This window comes from Epinephelus moara, chromosome 19, assembly GCF_006386435.1.
Source record: "Epinephelus moara isolate mb chromosome 19, YSFRI_EMoa_1.0, whole genome shotgun sequence".
Lineage (NCBI taxonomy): Eukaryota > Metazoa > Chordata > Actinopteri > Perciformes > Serranidae > Epinephelus > Epinephelus moara.
Genome location: NC_065524.1, coordinates 29359249 through 29381856, shown reverse-complemented (window position 1 = coordinate 29381856; position 22608 = coordinate 29359249). Strand labels below are relative to the sequence as shown.

The following is a 22608-nucleotide window of genomic DNA, read 5'->3' as shown; positions in this document are numbered from 1 at the left end:
TCTTTCTGCTGAGACTCTGTTAATGAAATGCTCTTGCGTCATGTGTCAACTCAGCATTAAACTGGGTTCAGAAACACCACATTTGAGTTGGATAGTACATTTTGAAGTACAAAACACCACCCAGGTTACATTTTCATCATTTTAATGATAAAACATTCACATCTGTAGCATTAGACTTTCAATATTTTTTTTATCTTTCTGTGTTATGCCCCATGTAAGAGTGACCAAGACACAACATCTTCTCCGAGCCCCCAGCTGCCACAGAGACGGATCAATGGATGTGCAAACAACTTGGCTTATTTACAACCCCGGCTGAACACACTGGGATCCTGGTTCTAATTCAGGGTGGGCCACAGCCAACAAATAAACCAAAACACCTCAAACAAGTGACCAAATCTAACCTTTCAGAAAAGAAAAGAAACAAAAATACAACCTCTAACCTCCCACACTTAGGTAAACAGGAGAAAACAGGTGGAGCAAAAATAGACAGCCCATCCAAACAACATCCAGCAGAGCTAAACCTTCAGTGTGGCAAATACACTGTCTGTCTGTGTGCAGGTGCTTGTGTGGCGAGGGAGGTGTGCCTTTCCACTTGATGACATCTTAGCACTTTGTGTAAGAAGCCTTGGTAACACTTTACAATAAGGTGCACAAAAACAGCACTTCCTGTATTAACTGGCATCGCACACTGTAAAGTGTTAATTGCCAAGGAAAAACAGTTGCAATTTTATATATCCTGTGTTCCAGCTTAAACATGTAACACCCTCCACGCCATTAGCAGTTTAAACATGTCAACAGAGACCAGCTCCCTCCACTTTAAATGCCTTTTCAATGACAGACAGCCCTCTCTCAGTCCCATCCCATCCTCTTTCCATTTCACCTTCTATCTACCACCCTTTTGTCTCTCTAAAACACACACACACACACACACACGCACACACACACACACACACACACACACTCTAGATAGTGGTTTGGTGTCATAATCACTGCAGTAATCACGACAGAGGAGGCGACAGCGGCGATGGAGCGCTGATTGCGGCCGCATCTCAACGACCGTTGAAGACCAGAAAGTGGACGTCAATGTTTGCTGTCAAGGGCTCGTAGTCATTATTAGCTCAACTCTCTCTCTGTCTCTCTCTCTCTCACACACACACACACACACACACACACACACACAATGTGGTGACCTTGCAGACACTCTGTCAGGTTTTCAGTCTTGTGGGAGACATTTTACTCTCCAGTTAACAAACAGCATTGTAAAAAGAGAAAAGGTAGAAAGTGGCAGCAGGTGTTGAGAGAATCAGGCATTGAAACTGAGCCTCCAGGAAACAGAAACAAACCCTGCAACATGAATGAATCTTAGTGTGTGCATAAGAATGTCAGCATAGTATTGGTATAACTGGAAAACACCTGTCATTCTTGCGCTGTTGCTGCCCGCTGCTAATAAATAGGTAAGATAATTCAGATATCAGAGGCTGAATTTCCAAACAGAGAGTGAAGAGCTACAAATTTTGTAGCAAGAACAAATGTGTGTGCAGAAATAATAAATCTGCAGATGAATATGTAATGTAATCTGTAATCTGTTTAGGTTTCACACATCATTGTGTTTCTTTTTCTAATCAGCTCTTCTGATTGTGTTTGTTTCTACAAACCACCAGGAGGAGGCAACAGAGTCCCAGCTGCGTATTTGCTCTCCAATGTGTCATGAAACAAACATGAAACAGTAATTCACACTCTCTCATACACATGTTTCCTGGTGTGCACAAATGATTAGTCACATAAATCATTTAACAGTTTAGCAGAGGAACACAAACATAAAACACACACACACACTCTCACTCACATTCAATCAGACGGGTGGTTTCTCCCCCTTAGGTGGTTTTGACTTTTTGCTTCCACTTTTTCTGTCTTGTATTGTAAAGCATATTTTAATCTTCATCATAATAAAAATGTATAACACAAAATGTAATATCTGTTGACACCATAGGCTGTATAAAAAATTATGCCACCCATTGGTTTGTGGACTCATTTTGAAGCCTCAAGTTTGGCATTTTGGCCATTCCCATCTTGGATTTTTGGAGCCAACAGTAACCACATTTGAATGAGAGGGTGGAGCTGTGGAGGAGCGAGGGGTGGATCTGACACAAAGACTTTGGTGACACCTCCCAGACAGCCTGTCACTCAAAGCAGGCACCAAAACAATTTTTTGCACCATTAGAACAGAAGAATTATGGTGCATTTCTTTTCATAGGAAAAGGTACGAACTGTGCACGAGAACAGCCGGGTACTGAAAGAAAGTGATAGATCTAGCAGCTAAAGAGACAGACATTTGGTGGAGTTGGTGGAGTCCAAATCAGAGGGGAAATTAGGAGCGACTATAGGGTTCAGATTCATCAGGTGGACACAAACACAGCTTCACTGAATGGTAATGTTGCTCTGTGTCTGCTGGATGTGGAAGTAATTAGCTGTTTACTGACACGTTAGTAAGAACCATGTGACAAGGGTAAAATATGTCAGGACATGTGTAGTTCTTCTGCCCCCTGATGGCGTAAAAATAATGAGTGTCGCTTTAAGTAGAAAGTTGAATGAATGATTTTACTTGCAATTAAGAATTTTTCCACTGCAATACTCTCAATTTTACTCAATAGAGGATATGGGTTCTATTTCTGTGTGGTATAGACATGTAAACATGAAATAAAAAGTTGTTGGAGAAGCAGAAAACTTTCTCTGGTATAAAACAAACACAAATATGTATCAAATTGATAGGGGATGAAAAACACATCAGTTCTACACATTATTTATTCACTCCTCCATGAGTCACACACAAACCCTGACACTACTGATCTGCTTTTGACGAAACTTGAGTAAACGATGCCTCTCCTCGCTATGTTCTGCCTTTCAGATTGACGCTGCTCGGCTCAAGAGCGAGGTGCACTTACAGCTGAAAACAAGGTGACATATTTGTTCCTGATTGGCCCAGACTGGGCGGAACAGCACGTTTTCTGTTGTTGGCTTGTTTTTCAGAACATCCCTCTCTCGCCAAGCAGATTTTTGGCAGTGCGCGCGGGGAAGGAGCCGTCCTCGGATCTCCACCAACCCCTGAGCTGAATGAGAAGGAGCTGGGCTGCGATGACAGGGTGTCGGCAGGGGGTTAAGCTGTGACCCAGATTCCTGCACGGGTCTTTGTCCTGGAGGAGAGAGAAGATTCTCCTCATTCATCTCGCTGAGGGCCGAGTTACTTACTGTTATAAATGCAGTGATGGAGGGGGAGAGAGAAAGAGACTCGGGCCGATGAAAAAGGAGAAAAAGTGACTTTGAGTTTCAGTGTGCTTTCATGCGACAGGTCATGCATTATGGATTATTATTTGGGGAAACATGCAAATGAGAAACTCATGAGATTTTTGTTTATACTGTATTTGTTTGTCTCTTATTCTGTGTACTTGTGCTGTGAAGGCCACCGTCTCTGCAGGAGCTCATGTCTCATTCACATTCAGGAGGAACACTCAGTTTTGGTTTTCTCTGGGATTCTCAAGTGCTTCTTCATATTTACCGTCGTCATCCAGCCATTTCAACATGTAGTTAGGAGCTACTTCACGCTGAAATGATGGGCATTTAACAACAACCTTGTGGAAATGTGTGACAACATTTTAACCCAGCTTTAACCTGAACTTGTAGCAGTCTTTTCTTACAGGCTTTCATTATGGTAGCCCTGCATGTTAAAGTTATGACTGCATAAAATTGCTAAAATTGTTGTCTAGTCTTTAAAAAACAGATTTAAAAGTCATTACTCACTGTTTTTACCCTTAAAAGCAAAACGATTTACAGCCTAACATCATTCACTGGGTTAAATCAAGAAACTCAACTTTCAGCATAATATAACTTGTTTATTATGCAAACATGGAGATCATTTATTTCTTTATTTATTTTCAATTATCTTAAGAGAGTCTGGCACATAATAAGCAGCTTATTTATGTTTACTCTGTGTAATTCTCGTGAGGTTAACTTGCTGATACATGTCACCAGGCTGCTCTGTGAGGCTGTAGACCATAGAAAACCAAAGGGACAAAAAAGGTCAAAGACTGTAGTTCAGCTTTTTCTGGATTAAATTATCTTTGGGCCATGCAAAGAGACAGTTTGTATTAGAGCAAAAAAGTTCAGGAACTGCACTTGGGAAGTAGAAAAGTAATGAGCTATTTTTTCATGTTACTTCAAGAGTCTTATTTACTACAACCCAAGAATGTGAAGGCATTTAAGGTTAGCATTAAGATTAATTGTATAAAGTTCACCTCACATTTAACCAGTTTGTAACACAATGGTTAAACGCCAGGTCCATTATTTATTTATTTATTTATCTATGCATAAATCGTTCTGCATCTTCCTAGTAGTTTTAGTTTTGCATTTAAATCTGAACATTCACATTTTGGTATGTATATATTAGTGTTTTCTGCATGATGACGTTGCTACATATTAACACAGGAGCCTGCCTTGCCTGAGCCAAGCCTTCTTTGAGAATTGTCCTATCAATCTCCTCACCAGCATGGAAACTAAGCGATGTACTGCTGGAGACATCTTGTTAGTTCAGATCCATAAGTCACTCAATAGCAGGAATAAGCTAACTGATCAAGACAGTGGTAGAACCAGTAACTCCCGTGTTTTTGTGATGTAAAATTACTGTTTCTGTCAAAGGAGTCTGGCTTTGAAGAGAGTGATATAACAGTGTCAGTTTCTTGTTGTGAAAGGTCTGTCCGATGGCAACGTAAAGCAGTGAAAATATGCTAAATATAGTATATACTTAAACTGGTGGCTAAAATACTTAGTCTGCTTCTCCAAACTGGGGACCTGCCGACCACCATCTACTGTGTGTAATAAACGGACTATGGATAAGTATCTTATACAACTCCTCTTCAAAATATTTCTTATCTCCACCAGACATGGTCCGGCAACCAGGTCTCGCTCCAAAGTCATCAAACACTGATGCTTTCTTGCTTTCATGTCGGCATAATATGTGGCCGGTCGCTGTTATTGTTTAACGGTGCCAGGCGGCATCAGGGGGAAATGCGGTGGGACATGGACATAAGTTAAGAAGGTGAAAGTCCGACGAAAGCAGGCGGGAGGGGTGGTGGATGGGTCCAACAACCAACAACTTTCACAAGGGAGTCCAGTGCTTGCTTTCTGAAAGACTGTAAAGCCAAACCCTGGTCTTTTTTCCTAAACCCAATCGTGTGTTGGCTGAATGTAACCACGTGCGTTTGTTGTTGAAGGAAACAAACATCAATTTGCGGTGTTATACTGACGTAGTGCGTTTATTTTGAAAGAGACGGTATGCAAACTGTGAAAATGAAAGTGTATTTTGAAAACAGACAATGCATGTAACAGGCCGAACTTGACACGGCATACCAGAATGTCAACAACCAACACACTCAGGGTACCTTGTATGTCAAATCACTACATGAAAATTCCATGACCAAACGTCGATATGTGACAAGGTCGGCGTGAGAATGTATTTTAACTGGTTGTGTCTATCTATCTGTCTGCAGCTAATCACACAAACTAATGGACCAATAATCCTAATATGTTGTGTGCACATTTATGAGTGTAGGCTCAAGGATCTCTCGTGGTTGCAGTGATTCACAAATGTTGAGCAAACTGTTTTATTGCCAGTTAATACTGTCATTGACGACACCTTTAACAGGCAAGTAGGGGATAACATTTTGTAACTGCTTGGCTAAAAACAACAAGCCTTACCATCTGTTGCAGGACACATTTTTTGGCATTTCATCATGGCTCAAAAACTGACATTCATTCAAAAGTTTGGCCTGATCTTGAACCAGAGCATCTGCAGAATAATTCCATACCTCATATATTACGATCGACTCAAATTAGGCACGAGATATATTTATCCCTATTTATGTTATTTTCAACACCATCTTGACGGTAAAGGAGCCAGGAGGGACAACGCCACCGGATCTGTGCTCCAATAAGTGCACTTTTCTAGTTATTACTATAAGTAGCACTTCAGTGTACATCACTGCTTTTTACAATCTGCTGAGTGGACAATTACATCGGAAAAAACAGGAGAAGAACATAGATGGGGTCGACCTTTGAAGGAGAGTTAAAACTGTCAATGCTCAATTCACAAAATGTTGTGATACTGTGTTGCCTGCTGCGTCAAAAGCATTTTTTTGGCATCATGGATGTTGAAATCACCTTCTGCTTTCCCTTCCCTTTGATTGTGTCTTGGAGCCACATTGAGCTGCTGATGTGATTCTTGTGGTTTTAAATTTTTAATGTCTGTTTTGTCTGGCTGCTTATTTACAGCTGAGTGCTTTCTATTGGCAAACTCAACACTGGACTTTTTCATACAGTGATGAATGTGTTTAACCTCGTGCCACTGGGAGTGCTTGGACTCTAACGAACCAGACAGTGTTCATTATTTCCCAATAAAGTCTTAATTTGAAAAGTCTACTAAATAAATAATGTAAAAAAACCAAGATGCTGCAGTTAACGTATTTATACAGTAACAGTAAAAAAAATGTGCGTGAGCTGAATGACACTGAAGCAACCCTTGAGGTGTCGTCACTGTCCCACAGAGTGAGAAACCTTGGCAAGTGTGTCCATTTTCCTGATCCCACACACACACACACACACACACACACACACACACAGACACGGTTTTGTCAGAAGGGGTAAATGTGGGAGGCGTCCCTGAGGTTTTTTGGTGGGCAGTTCTTGGTATAGTCCTCCTTATTCCCCAAACCCCCTCCTTCCTCCTCCTCCTCCTCCTCCACCTCCTTTATCCCCGTCTTCTCCCCTCTTTTATCCAAGTGTTCGTGGTCCCCTCATTCCCACAGCGACTCAGAGCCGTGGAGCGTCACATGGTAAGAACACCGGGCCTCTGCTCACACTAAACAACAAACCCTGAACACTTAACTACTCTGCATTTCTGCTTCTTTCTAAAACTGTCAAACCAAATATTAGAGCGTGAGAGGCGACGAAGAAGGATTTGCTTTGTGTCATGACTTATTGATGAGGAGTGTATTTGGAGGTGCGTGTGTGTGTGTGTGTGTGTGTGTGTGTGTGGTGGGGGTGTGCTTGGAAAGGGGATTATTTTTGTTTTGGTGCTGTGTGTCTTTGTTTTTCATCTTCTAGAAACTCTGCTGCAGTGGAGAGCTGACTTATACTGCAAAATAGAACTGTATTTGTTGAGACTTTTTTCTAATGTCAAGATGAACATGAACCTGTGAAAGTTAGAAAAACTAACATACCAAATTTGAGAGGAAAATAGGGACACTTTTATATATAATGCTGCGTATATAAAGATTTTCAAAGTTTTTAGCTTCCGTCATTTCTTGTTTCAAGATGAGTCACTTTGAGAAATCGAGTTAATTTTTCAGTCTTTGTAATTAATTTAGCCAAATTCATACCAATGCTTTGAGTCTTGACATTCAGCTCAGACCTCTGAGGTCTTTTGCTATTGGACATCAGATCAGTTTAAGCTTTGATGCAAAATTTAATTATATAAACTAAGAAAAACACGCAAATATACAAAAAATGTCACCTAACAAGGTTCAGTAAAATATCTGTGTAAATATGAATTATGCAGACAGCTGAATTTAGGTTGTAACTCAAACATTGACTCCTCTATGACTTATATAGTAAGACACACAATGAACCGTTGTGGAAGGACAAAGCACAATGTAGATGCACACAATTTCCAACAGTACATGCCTCAGTTACCACCATTCAAAATGGCATCTTCTGTAATATGGCTTCTGAGAATTCTCAGTTCTGATTGGCTTGCATGTGTTAATTTCTTGTAACAGACAGTATAACGGGACACCTACGATGCAGGCGCTACCGATAATCAAACAGCAGCAGCTGGTGGAGATGCTGTGGTAAACTTTACACAGACCTTTTTCAAATCGGATTAAGTCACAACTAAATGTGTGAAATGTGAATATTAGTTTGTTTTGTTTACAAAACACCGTTGGTTTAAACCAGTTCAAGTGGAATGTGTCTTTTTGTGTGCCGTATTGAAATGGAGTGGAAACCGTGCCCAGCCAGCTGGAAATGGCACTGTGTCGGTCAGGGTTTGGGATGGCAAAAATGTCAATTTATTCAAACCATCTGTGCACAAAAAGAAGAGTGCTCAAAGTGCAAATAATAATCATAAAAAGTGATAAAAAACAGCAGCAAATGTTTCAGTCCTTGACTATCATCAGTGCTGCTGACGTGTGCTTCACAGAACATATAGAGACACAGACAGATTCCTACCAGGTGTGATGAATCAGTCAGCTGGAGCCAGTAATTAGATGAGATCAGCCTGACTCCCAAACCACAATGACCTGTCTATTGAGAATTATATATTGCATGGATGTTTTGAATACATTTTTTGGCATCAATCTCAGCCTGTGAATCTTTTTTGTGGCCCACCAGGGCAGTTTAATTGGTGTGTGGGTATTTTTTCTGTTCTCCTCTGTCTTGTCTGTTGTACCGATGCACCCAAGATTTATGTTTTTTGTTGCCCTAAGCTGGCGCAGTTTCATGGCAGATATTTTTTGATTACAAATGGTGGTTTGTTGGCAAGTTGCCATGATGCTCCTCTAATCAATACATCTGTAGTAGCTGCTTATTTTACACATCCGGCAGAGAGAGTCCAACATGATTATCGCTCTGGGGAGGTGTTTTTATTTCTGTCCACCTGTCCTCCCTCTCCTTTTACCTAAGGTTTGGTCTCTACCAACTCCTGAGAAAACCTTATGGTATCTTTTTAGTCATCAGGTCTATTTTCTAACTTTTTATGGCACATCTACAGTGATTGTCTATTGTGCTCAGAGTGCTCCCAAAATGTGGATGGCCTACATGTAGTGCTGCACCTGAACACACCATGTGTAGACACTGAAAGAGAAGTGAGGCCACTGCTGGGCTGCTGATGTCCGGTCAGTGTAGACAGTTTTACAGAATGTTCACCCTTCAGCCAGGGGTGTAGTACTATTTGTTTTTGGAGCATACCTTTGGCGCCTGTGCATGGTTAACCTCATCATGTTGAGAATGTTAGGCTATGCAGTAGTTAGTTAAGCAGTATTACCACTCACACACATTCAGTGTCTTTAATCGCCTGGAAAATGCAGGGTCAAGCAATGGGTACTACTCTTGTGCCTTTTCTGTGCCAGTTTTCAACAGCTTGGCAGCAGTTTGCGTCTGAGGTTGCTAAGCACCCTAACAAGCACCGTATCATAGCCTATTCACCTGGAATCCTGAGTGCAGAGCTGATCTTCTTCCAGGAGCTTGGGCTATTGACTGTTGGACAGACGTAAAGCTCTGCCAGCCCTGCACTAAAATGATCAACTTCTTCTCCATATTTATCACAGACTAATATTTACAGAAGAAGGGAAAGATATCTGTTGGCTGTGATTAGTTGTTCCTTGTCACGTGACATGCGGTTTGCACTGCTGCGTTCCAAAAGTTGAACTCTGTTTAACTCAGACATTGTCACACCGGTGTTTGAACGCACCTGCTGCGCGTCTACATTAAAAACAATTAATTTGAGGGTGCAAAAACTGCAGCACGTGTACAGCCCCCTTGCCAATACCATGGGTGTAGTAGTAGTTTGTAACTAGCGTGGTTACACCATTGAAGGATTTTGTTTACTTTGTACCGAGGAAATGAAGCTGCATCTGAAACGTTTCAGTGCAGGCAGAGGTCAAGCTCATCTAGTGCTATGAAAACATAACATTTCACGGTGGATGCAGCACGAGCTGGCCAAGTTTAACAGACTGGCTTTGAATTGTGTCTTTGCAAAAGCATTACAAACATAGAACAAAATAATTTAATTTAAAATAATTTAATTCAGTGTGCTGCTGAAAGGCAACCTGCAGCTTTTGAGGTGAAAAGTTTTTTGTATGATACTCAGTGCATGAGCTGACGTCACGACCTTGAATATTAGTGTGACAACTTTGACTATTTCATTCAGTTTTATTGGCTGAACTTTTGGTGATGATTGGATTTTCAAGTGCTTAAAAAATATATATGAATTTCAGCTGGATTATGCATGCAGTATTTTATGTCCTCACTTGGAAGAAAAAAAGTGGCGGACTGTCACTCCAGCAGCACTACTCCACAGTTAGATGTGAGTACTCCTGGAGGCAAAGGTGTAATTCACAATATTTCACCATGTAATTTTTATCATGCAGTGTCTGAGCACAATGGGAACTCAAACTCAAATAGCAGTAGCTGCCTTGGTCTGTCCACTGCAGGCTTAACAAAAGCCCAGAGGGGTCAGGACAATGAGCACTATGATCTCTTTGTGTTTGTTTTTTTGGTTCCCGATGTGAAATATAGTGTTGATAACAGAATAGTAATGATACTAATGTGCCTGATTGTAAAATCCATTCGTTTGTTCACGGAGCACTTTGGCTTCAACTGAAACAAAAACATCACGGAGCTCTGGAGCATAATGTCCTTTTGAGTTAATTTTCCACCTCATTACAACACAAACCCACAAACATTATTAATGGGATTAATTATGGCAACGCGCATCCTGTTTTTTTGCCCCCATTGTATCACATAGTTAACGGTATGAAGGTAGAGGGAAACAACCTGTTCAGTGTTTATACGCTGACCCAGGGGCACAGCGCTACACAAGATATGAATGCTTTTACTCTCATTAATCCAGACTCTAATTGTTTAGAGTGCTGATTGCAAACACAGTTCATTAAACACACAACAGCTAACCTGGGAGACAGACTGCAGGCAAAACAAAGGAGACAAAGGACAGTCTGAACATTTAGATCCACCTGGATCAGCTTATTCATTTATTGGCTTAATTTTCACATTAGAATTCTAATAAATAGGCGCTTAATAATTCCTCTTCTCTCTGATATGAGCTGATGTTACTATCAGTTTGTCAGTTTTGACACTGCAGAGCATTAACGTTAAGCACTAAATCTTATGTTGATGCATGTTTGACTTCCCAATTTAAGACAACAATATTGTCCTTCTTTAGCTGGATTTTCTTATTATTCATATCTTTTGACAAAACCTGTTATTAACTCTGAGTTCATCAGTTATCCTCTCCTCCCCTCACTTGTTGTTTGATAGCTGCATATCCGGTCTGAACTCTTCCTGGGAGAGTGTTGTTGATGCTTGGCTGATTTTCAATAAGCTGCTGACAGACTCACACCCCCACTCTCTGTCTATTGTCCATTTTTTTAACATTTAACACTCGTATCGTGTCACTCTTTGACATTCTGGCCCTCTGGGATACTGATGAGGAAGGCTTCTCTCTTGTTAAAGATTGGCAATGTTGAACCCATTCAGTTTGACATGTGAAGTTTCTTCCAATCACATGTTCTAGCACTGAAACTGCTAGTTGCAAGTGTCAATATATTTTCATTGTGGCTCTTATCAAAGATATCTTTTGAAGAATTAAGTATTTCTAGCTGGTGAAACAGTTGTATAATGTGTTCTGTTGCATGGAGGGTCTAACAAAGACTCAATGGAGTTGCACTGTTGGAAATGTGAATACTGTCCTCCAAAATATGACCATATAAGCAGCTTATTATGACCGACGCTATTGTAAGGCAGTGACCTCTGGAGGCTGTATGACGAAAGCAAAAGGCAGAAGTCAGGTGACGTAGTATAAAGAGCGGCTAAGTCTGTTTAGAAGGGCAGCCTGTTCTCATTCTCAACCTGTCCATCTGTTGCTTTGTCAGTGATTTCAGTGTCAGACACTGAAGCAAAAAGGCACCTTTTCGGTGCAGTATGATACACCGCTGTCAGTTTATAATGCTGCCCGACAGCATCTGTTTGAAGTGCAGCTGGTAACAACATCAAATAAGGATCTGGAAGGTCCCTATAGGACAGGTTGGAGGGGAGATGGATGGGTCCAACAAACCCAGGACTTTCACCTGGGAGCCCGCTGTTCACTTCCTGTCTAAGTATTGAGCCAAGTCATGACGCTTCTATCTAAACCTCACACAGGTGATTTTGCTGCACAATAAAATAAACACAAATATGAGATGTTTTACCAAAGTTTAAATTTACTTTGAAAAAGACTGTATGCATCTAACAAGCAGAAACTTTTCATTTCTTGTGAAAACAGAAGAGTATTTTGAAGAGACAACAGATGTAACATGCATAAGCGGACATGGCATTCCAGAATGTCAACTGCAGACGCAGGAGGACACCTAGCGCATCATATGCAGACGTGAAAGTCCACTGACAAAGCGGCAACGTTTAATGAGTTGGTGTGAGAACATACTGAAAGGAGGTTGGTGTGGATGGATCAAACAAACACAGGACTTTGACCCAGAAGACTGCTGTTCTGTGTCCTGTGTGTAACCCAGAGTCATAGCTGTTGTTTTAAGTAACATAGTTGACTGGCGTACGTTAGTTAAGTTACTTTACAAATGTACCTTTTTTAACCCAAACTGGGATCTTTTTCTCTGAACCTAATCAAGTAGTTTAGGTGCATCTGTGACAGTTACATAACAAAACCATTGAAGGTCATGTACAACACATTCTGTCGTTTGGGTATGAAGATGTGCTGATCTCCTGCAACTGGTAGGGACACTAGGAAATGTTCCTGTAGGTCATAGTAGAGGGTGGGAACAAATGATTTATGTGGTCATATGGTTTGGAGGACCTGCTGGAAATGTAGGATCCAGAGTTTTGAGAGCTTGGCCTGATTCCTCAGAGGAATAAAGGTGATAACTTTGGTGACCCCACGACTTTTCCTCTTGCACCAACATGAGGTTGATATTTGTGGTTTTGAGTTAAATGTCTTGACGACTATTGAATGGATTACCATGAAATTTGGTACAGAAAGTCATGACACCCCAAGAATGGATTCAGCTGTCTTTATGATGCAATTAGCCATATTTGACCAAAAAAAAAAATTCTAAAAGGGCTCATATTTACTCCCTTTATGTACAAATATAGATCTGTTCATTTCAAATGTTGTAACCATCACTGCCCCCATATCGCCATGCATTCTTTATGTTGTCAGATACATTTACTAGATGGCACTAGAAGGCAGACTCAAAAGGTTCTGACAACAACAAACATGGAGACTATGGAAAAGATCATGATAATGTACCTTTAACGGAGGCAGCGTTGTAGACGGAGGTGGTCTGTGAGGCCATTAAATACATTGGAACATGTGAACAGAGAATTATTCTCAAAATATTACCGATTTGTTCCATTTTACTATTTTTAAAATGTCTGTATTGTGTCCAGCTTGAACTACAATACACTGCCCCCCACAATTCCTGCTGGTACTGCTCCATTCTGTCTGTGTCATTAAGCTTTCAGAAAACATGGACAAATACAAACAACATGAACGGAGTAAAAACAAAAGGCTCTATCCATGTCATTACACATATCTAACATTGAGCATAAATGAGTCATCAAAGGAACTCACAGAAACACATTTTTAGCTTTACACATCCAGCAGGTACAGAGCAACAAGTTCCTCCCATAGAAGTTGTGTCTGTGTCCACCTGATGAATGCAAGTCCGACATTCACCCTCTTTTATCTCTGTTTTTGGTCTCTACCAGAGAAAAACATCTGAATCTTTAGCTGCTTGATTTTCCACTTTCTTCACCAGCTAGGCAGTTCGTGTTCAACAGGATTTTCTCCGCCATAAAATGAAAGCTAAGATCAAGATGAGGACAAACCACTGAACAAGGGGTTCAGAAAATAAACTGACTTTCTTATTTCTGTGTCCAAATGTCTCTTCCCAGCCACCATGAGTGTCCTGACGCGCAGTTTCCTCTTCCTCCTCCTCCTCTGCCTCCCCATCCTCACCGAGGCCAAGCGGCAGTCTGGTGAAGGGAAACCTGAAAAACCCCGCCAGCCACCAACATCCTCCCCACCTGCCAAGAGGGCTAGAAATCGCTCGGTGCCCGGCTCTGGGGAGCTGACCACCAAGGAGGGCCATCGCTGCATTTGGCAGACGTCTGGTGAGGGCATGGTGAGCCTGCTGGTGAACTGCACCACTGAAACACTGGGAGACCAGCAGAGGTAAGGGAAACACTAACATTAATACCTCACCTGATTCACTGAAGGTCGAAGAGTGCAACATCTCACTAGTGGATGTTACACACATTAATGTAATTCACCTTTAGTGCCCATAAATTCATGTCACCTAAACCTGACCAAAGTGTCAATTTCATTTCAAGTCATTTTCAGTCATTTAAATAAGTCAGGGGTTCACTTATCGAGAAGGACACTCAAAACTGGAGCTTATTATTTAAATCACTCCTCTGCTGAGTAGTTTAATTCTGGACAAACCCCTGATGGGAAAGATTTATGATACATATTTATGGACTGGACCAAGTTAGACAGTCTCTTCAAGTCTGGCACCACTAGAAGGGATAAAAGCACACAGTGTGTAATGTTTAATGATTCTAGTTGACTCAAACAGAGACCAGGGCTCACATCCCACTTGTGGGTAGGTTACAGTAACACTTTGTCAAAGCTGGTAATACCAGTCAACGGGGATAGGACCCAAATGCAGACTGAGGAGGCCGCATGATGACTTCAGTAATTTTATTGGTGAGAGACAGGCAGGCACAGGTAGGTAGATGCAAACCCATACAGACATACAGATAACAGATGCTTGAACACAAAAGCAAAAAGCAGGACACCAATAAAGCAACTACAAACTGACAGGGGGTGAGTGAAACTGGGCTGGTTAAATATCTGGAGGACTAATGAGGAAAGTAGGGACAGCTGAGCAGGTGAACTGCACAACTGATTAGAGGAGTGGCATCAGGTGAGAAGATGGGTGAAGCAGTCAGGTGATGGGGAAAGAAGGTAAAGTCAGAGGGCACCTGGTGGATGGATGGAAAATGGCAATAAAGGGGATGTGGCTGGAGAGGAGGGACAAAGACACAGACTAAAATAAACAGGAAAGATTATGGTTTGGGAGTTTATTCTCCATTTTGTCCTTATCTATCCATCCACCACTTCACTTGGATTGTTTACCTTTTTTTTTTTGTGTGCAAATTTCAACATAAAGAAACAATGCAAATGTAGTCACTGATTATCATTTATCTAGTCTCCAGGTCTTTTCACACACACACTATAAAGTGGCTTGTTTACAGTGATGCCCCAACTTTAGACTCAACACTACGGGCTGGGACACATGTCGCGTCTTTCACTGCCTGGAAAATACGAGGTTGAGCACTGGGTGCGATTCTTATGCCTACCTTGTGCCAACTTTCAAGGAAGCAGAGGCAGGTTGCTCCTGACGGTGCTAAGCAAACATTACCAACACTAGCCATGTTCCCATCAGCCTGTTTAGATGCGCATCTAGAAGTATTGCATCGGAAAATTATGATGGTAACGCCAAAATTCGAATTAAAATCCCCTGATTCGCACAAACTAAAATACGCTTGCTTTAGCCAGGTTTTGGTTGATTCGAAAAAATGTTGATTCGCAAAATGGGGGATGGAAACAGTTATGTTCGAATTAAGTCTGACGTAGCGCACCTCTCTCCATGGTGATATCCACACTCCGGGTCGGGAAGGCGGTAATGCATTTACAAGCTGGTTGCCATCCGCCAGAAAACGTAGAAGAAGAAGAATGCGAGACTTGATTTGTTTCTGGTTCTGCGGAAAACTTGCGCGAGTTCGTGGTTTTCACCAAAGTCCGTACATTTAATAGAAACACACAGGATTCATATTTCTTCTAATGCACATTTCCCAATGATTCGAATCACTTTTGGATGGAAACATAGCTCATGTATCATAGCCTACTTAACAGAAATCTCAATGACAGAGCTTGTCATCTTCCGGTTGTTGTTTCTTTTAGGTGTGTATTAGGCTTAAAACTTTGTCTGTTGGACAGATGTAACACTCTGGGTAGCCCTGCAATGAACTGATCAACCTCTCCTTCATATTTACCATGGACTAATATTGACAGAAGAAAGGAAAGATATCTACTGGTGACTGGTTTTTCCTCGTCAAGTGGCATGTAGTTTGCATTGCTGCATTCCAAAAGTTAAACTTTTCCTTTTTCAGGGCCAACACATTCGTCACTCCCACCTCGTCACATATTGACATTTGGTCATGATCTTTTCATGTCAAGATATGAAGTGTCAGGTACCCAGGGCTTTGGTTGCTGATGTTCTCAGACGCCATGTTAACTTCTGCCTGTACCCCGCACTGTCTGTTTTTCAAAATACACTTTCAAAATTGATGCACTACCTCGGTAAAAGACAGTGAGTTGACGTTTTTTTTCTTTCAACAACAAATGCACATGGTTACATTTAGCCAACACACACATGTGATTGGGTTAGGCAACAAAAACATGTGGTTGGGTTTAAAAAATCCCAACACAAAACAAAAAAACAGATTGGCTTTACAACGTCAGGGGGAAACGTAGCCAGACAACTCAAACTTTCGCTCCCTCAGCTTATGTTGTTGTCTGGCCACGTTTCCCCTTGACGTTGCTAGGCACCATTAAACAATAACGGCAACTGGCTGCGTATCATGCCAATGTGAAAGGACACTTTTTTCATTGGTGTCTGACGCCAGAAGTCACTGCCCAAGCGCCGGCATTTGGCAACTTTGGAGTGAGACTGGGTTTACGGGGCACAGCCTCGAAAAACAGGAGCTTGGCAATGCTTGCTTACTGTGACGTCATTGCTGTCACTTTTGAGCAAGCCCTCTGAGTCTCTACAGTGACAATAATGGATTTGAGGCGCAAAAAATGCCACATGTGTACCGGCCCTAAAACCAACAAAGTAACTAAGACTTATAAGTTTGAATATGAGCCATGGCAGAACTGTTAATTACAGAACAACTACCCTACTCTCAATATGGCCTTTTACGATTAGAGGATGTTTTTCCTAATTACATTACAGAACAGATGTGTTGGGATCCCGAAAGAGTCGTAGCATTTAATGCCCACAGCACACACCAGATGAGACATAAAACTGTCTCCCTCATAGACATGCTGCCCTAAAAAACTTTTTAAATGGGAATTACTGAGCTCAGATTATTGATAACCGTTTTCAATATGCAAAAAGGTGATTACTTTTGCCAAGACACAGGCGTGCTATTAAAGTTGGGAAACATCTGACACAAAGTCCTGGGTGATTTGTCTGAAAGTCATTTAAAAAAAAGACTCATTAGTTTCCTTCATTAAGAAATGTCAAATTCTTCATTATCAGGAACTGCTTAGTTGTGAATTAATGACAAAAGTCATAAACAGACAGAGAAAGGGGAATAAATTGGAAGAGAAGTTTCAGTCCTTGAATGTATTTTGACTTTTTCTTGACTTCTCGCTGTCAAATCTCTATTCTCCTTGATTTTGTTTCTGCTTTTTCTCCAGGTATTGGTGCCGTTACGCTGGTAAACCAGACCTTTGCCAGGCCTATGGGGTGAAGTCCAGCCAGTACTGGAAGCAGCTGGTGGGGAAGCTGAAGAAGAGGCAGAACGCCTGTGACGGAGAGAAAGTCCTGAAGGCCAAAACCTGCAAGAAGGCTCCGGCCGAGGCCCACATGAAGCTCGCCCAACGCAGTGGAGAGGAGGAAAAGAAGGGAGGAAAGGAAGGAGGGAAGAAGAGAGTAGCACCAGCCAGTAAGAACTCAGACGGAGGGAAGTCAGAGAGGAAGAAGAAGAAGGAGGAGGAGGAGGAAGAGGAGAAGAAGAAGAAGGAGGAGGAGGAGAGGACTGGGTTTGATGATGAAGGGTTGGTGAACGACATGGAGCCGGTGCAGAGTTACTGCAGCGAGGGATGGCACTCCGTCTGCTCGTTCTTTGTCAAGTTTTTTGAGGGTTGATTGGAAATTGTGTAAAAAAAATGTAAAGCTCATTTTTGTTACATGATGGCGTGAGTTCACAATCTGAAAACAACCGTTATAAAGATGTTTTTTAAAGTACAAAGTAAAAGCGGAGTCAAGATTTGGTCATAAAACAAAACACTTTGTTAATATGAGCTGTTTTACAAATGGGGCCACATGGCGTCTAGATTGCAATAGTGAAGTGACAATTTAAACTCGGCAATCTGAACTTTTTAAAAATTAAATCAGACCTATCAATAGTGCATGAGAGCCACACTTCATTATAAATGTCCCTCAAAGTCAGACAGACCATCTGCTCATGTAAATCCTCAGTGGAGGGAACAGATTATCTGATTATTTGTGAGTTCAGTTTGTGATAATGGAGCATATTTAGCTTTGGGTTGTGTTATGTCATATAAAGGTTGTCGTAGTTTTGCTCTCTAGAAATGTTCAATCAGATGAAACAGATGCTAAAGTGACGATAAACTGTGTAATGTTGGAACTGTCTAACAAATAAAAATAGTGTTTTGGTGAACAATCAGTCAGTGATCATCACTGATGGTAATGGTGATTATAGTAGTGATAACTAGCTGAATAGTTTATTTTGTGATGTGTAACTAATATTTTCTATAAACTTTGTGTAACTGTTTTGTAAAAGCAACCTGGTTACAGTTGGATGTGATTCGTGGCAGTTAGTCCCGTGCAGCATTTTTTATATTTTTTTCAAAGAAATGTTAACACTGTCTTGAATTCTAAAATAAAAATAAAATGCAAAAAACAAACAAGTGTTTTTTTTCTACTAAGTTAACCTTGGAGATGCACACAACTACCCATGGGTATAATATCTTGGCCATTGGAGGATACAAATGATAGTAATATCATGAAATTTACAGAGATTATAACCACAGTGACAGCATGCTGTGATCCATGTCTGGTTAGTTTAGGCACAAAATCACTTGGTATGGTTCAGAAAAGATCATGCTTTGGCTTTAAATACCCAACTCTGGTGGCACAATCCCTGCTGGAAACACAACAGTCATAAACAACCTCTTTTTGTGCCACTATCCCAGCAGAAAACGCAGCAATGTCTTGGGGGAAAAAAAACCCAACTGCTTTTCATGGTTCTTCCACTCTGCATGTCAAAGTATCCTTGGGCAAGACACTGAACCCCCAGTTGGGTGGACATGGACCCATTGATTCGACATCCCATTAGTCCGACTGTCCGCGGTGCTGAACGGCTCGCAGCAGGCGTATGGTGCGCCGCGACCGGCTCTGGGTCAATTGGGAAAGGCTTGAGGCGGAGCAGGCTCACGGCTTATGTGTTTGTCACTTTCTTTTTCATTTTAACCCACACCATGATCTTTTCCTGACCCTAACCAAGTGGTTTTTGTGCCTAAACCTAACCAGACCTTAACCACAGGGCATCATGATGGTTTCGGAACGGACTTCGGAACAATGGGTTTAATATGGTCGGAACAATGGGATGTCGAACCAATGGGATTGCGAACCAATGGGCAGTTCCCGCTTCCAGTCACTGTTCCATCAGTGTGTGAGTGTGACTGAATGGCTACTGAGTAGCACATGGCACCTTGTATGGCAGCCTCGGCCACCAGTGTGTGAATATGTGTGTGAACAGGTGAATGTGGCAGGTACTGTATGTTAAAGCGCTTTGAGTGGTCGGCAGACAGATACTATGCCTCCCAGTTATCCATCTGCTTCCATCCTGTGCACACTGAAATCATGATGGGAGAGAGACATTTATTTCCTCTCAATGAAAAATGTAATCTCCTAAAGGCTTAAGACAGAGTGCCAAATATGAGCCAACAAGATGCAGCAGCAAAAACTGGTGCTCCCTAGGCTACCTTGTAACCTTGTGGCCGCTGATGGAAATAGAAAACTAATGCACACTGGGAAAGCACCTGTGGTTGAAGCCACCCTTGTCAAGTGGGTTGATATTGGTAGCAAAGCTCTCTGTTTCATTATTTTATATTCATATAATATTTATAAAAATTACAATTAAATTGGTAATCTGGATGAATAATAATAATCCTCTTGTAGTGATCAATTTGACCAAGATAGATGTGATCAAAGGTTTCCACTGTATTAAGGTAGGTTTCTGTTGTAGGATTCTGAATTGGGAAAAAGGGCGAGAGTATTGAACAGCTCAGAAACAGCATGGTAATAATCTTTCTAATCCCATTTTATCAGGGTACTAACTGAACAAGCACATCCAAATTCCAGTTAATCTGTATCTAGTCTTTTTTTTAGAGTCTTCAATCAACCAAACCTGTGTACCTGTCAGGAGATTGTCTTGTGAAACCTTTTAGACATACCCACATTTCAGATATTTCATCCTGCTGTCTCATAAAGTTATAAATTATGGATAAGTAGCAGTTGTTCAGTGTGACCTAATGTGTCCCTGCTTCTTGTTTTTTTCCCTTTCCCTGTCTCTCTCTGTGTGTCTCACATTGATTCAACCTTCCTCATCTTTCTGATTATTTTCCACTTTATTGATTTATTCACACTGACGCAGTATTGCAGCACAGTGGTAAAGAACAAAGACAGCAGAGACAGGGGAAAGGAAAGGAAATGAGAAGTGAGTGAAAGAGTTCCATTTCCTTGTGATTACTGCATTGCACTTTTCCTAATCTGGGTCTTCCACTGATCTGTGGCTGCATTTATACTGCTGTAAACTGATGTGTTTTGTGAAATAGAGAGAAACAGCTTGAGTTGTCAGAAATAGATAAACAATCTCCAAGGTGAAGAGAGGCTCCTTACAAACAGATTGATGGGGAGTTCATGTACTGTAACGGGAGCGTATCTATGTTTCCAGGGTTCTGTGTTTCCCGGGTTCTATCTTAACCGCTCAACCAAGCAGGAAACATAGAACCCTTTTTGTGTAAGCGGGGAACATAGAACCTTTTTTGCAGGGTTAAGTGGGGAACATAGAACCCGGGAAACATAGGGATGACCCCAGGGAATCGCCGTGTTGTTTACAAATACTTCGGGTAGAAACCCAGCAGAGTTTAGCTATATCACATTTTTCACGTCACTATATCACCGTGTAGACTAATCTGATGTTTGTTAAGTCTATAAACACAATGATTGAACAAACGTTACTATTTCTGTGTGCACATTTTGTAATTAATAACATGGTTATCGTAGATTAGCTGGGCTAACCGTTAGCTGTTAGCGTTAGCCGTTAGCGGTGTCTGTAATAACCATAGATTGTATAAAAATAAGGTATTAACTCAATAAACTGTCCGTGAATAAAACATTTTTTCCAGCGGATATCTTAGTTACAACATGATTGAGCTAGCAAAGCAGTTTTGTGTTGCTATGTGTGGTATTTATTCAGTTNATTGGCTAAAGCACAGCATCGTTCAAACTCAAAGCCCCCCCCCCAGTCGTCTTTCACACAGGGCTGCCGAAAGATTCTACAATGTAAATTGCAGAATCTGTCTTGAGAGATTAGTGTTTGTGTGACCCATCCACAACCCCAACCTGCTTCCTTACACACCGGGCGGAACTGTTTCCATGTTTAATCCCATCAGCACATTGGTTTTACTGTTTGTAAGAACAGCCTGTACAGTTATATCGAAATGTCAAGGTTGTATTATTCACCTCTGCGTTGTTTGTGGAGGTCATGTGGCTTATTGAGATTATTAAACACGCGCTATCATATCCTGATGATGGTCTTTGGCGTACACAGTTCACTTTTTTTTCCAAGCTCTGCACCAGAAAGGGTCCAATGGAGGAAGTGGGCCCGAGCCTGGAGCTCTGCTGCTAGACCCTTCTCATTGAGCGTGGTGCTACACATCAACATGACATATTTAACATGGGTGACAAGCTAAAGACAGAACCAGAATAAATGATTGGAGGAACATAAGGAGCGCAGATTCCTCCACACAGGACTCACTGAATGGTTTGATTAGTATGCAGGTAATGTATGCTCTGGCCTTTGCAGTCCCCAGCTCTCAGCCTAGTTGAACACCTAATGAGGGAATATTTTTTAGAAGAAAGGTGCTCCAGTCTTCCGGTCGAGCTTTACAGACTCAGAGGATATATGCCAATGAGCTGAAGCTGTCCTGGAGGCTCACAGTGAAGCTACACCTCACTGAGACACTTCATATTTCCTGTGATTTATGATTCATCTGTGTATCCCTCTGGAAAAGGGTGATCTTTTTAAAAGTTTAATGCCAACTCTGTCACTTTGCCATGTATACTGACCGTCTGCTCACCTGTAAACTGTGCTGTAACAACTGGAATCACTGTTGCTCTTCTAGTAGCATTTAATAAGCAAATGGTCTTAGTCTAAATTCTTTCTGCTGTTTTGATTTGATTCTGACTGTTTTAATTGCTTTGATAAAATCAGTAAGACTTTTAAAACCCAGGGTGGTGGTTTGAATAGGTGGGTTTTGAGATGAAGGACGTTATGCTGTCAGACTGCAGGGCTCCAGACTAACTTTTTCCTTACTGAAAATTTTAGGAGCACCAGCACAAAATTTAGGAGCACTATCTATATCGACACAACATATTCATAATTTTGTCTATATTAACTGCGTTACTGATAATTTAGCAATAAACACCGACAATTTACAGTAATAGCAATGTACTGCTTTATTTCAAATGAAACAGTAATAAAGTGCAGTAGGCTAGTGCTTAAGAAAACACCATTACGGTAAATTAAAGGGCTTCCTTCAACAGAGGCACCAAATAATAAATTAACAAATGTAAACATTAAGTATGTGGTCAGTAACTTGTAACTTACTGTCAATACAGCACGACCACAACAAAACAAGTAAACAAA

The 22608-nt window shown here is 41.2% G+C and overlaps 1 protein-coding gene across 1 annotated transcript; it reads left to right on the top strand.

Moving 5' to 3' along the window:
* Nucleotides 1-6783: 6783 nt before the first annotated feature.
* On the top strand, nt 6784-18583 carry fgfbp3 (fibroblast growth factor binding protein 3). Its single transcript, XM_050071162.1, has 3 exons — nt 6784-6881; nt 13750-14029; nt 17348-18583. The coding sequence occupies exons 2-3, from the start codon at nt 13755-13757 to the stop codon at nt 17796-17798; spliced, it is 726 nt and encodes a 241-aa protein (XP_049927119.1). The 5' UTR covers nt 6784-6881; nt 13750-13754; the 3' UTR covers nt 17799-18583.
* The last annotated feature ends 4025 nt before the right edge of the window (nt 18584-22608 follow it).

Excerpts from the sequence above, each read along its gene's own strand:
- fgfbp3 (XM_050071162.1), top strand. The coding sequence starts at position 13,755 with ATGAGTGTCCTGACGCGCAGTTTCCTCTTCCTCCTCCTCCTCTGCCTC. Across the intron at positions 14,030-17,347 it reads ACACTGGGAGACCAGCAGAG|GTATTGGTGCCGTTACGCTG; the intron begins GTAAGGGAAACA and ends CTTTTTCTCCAG.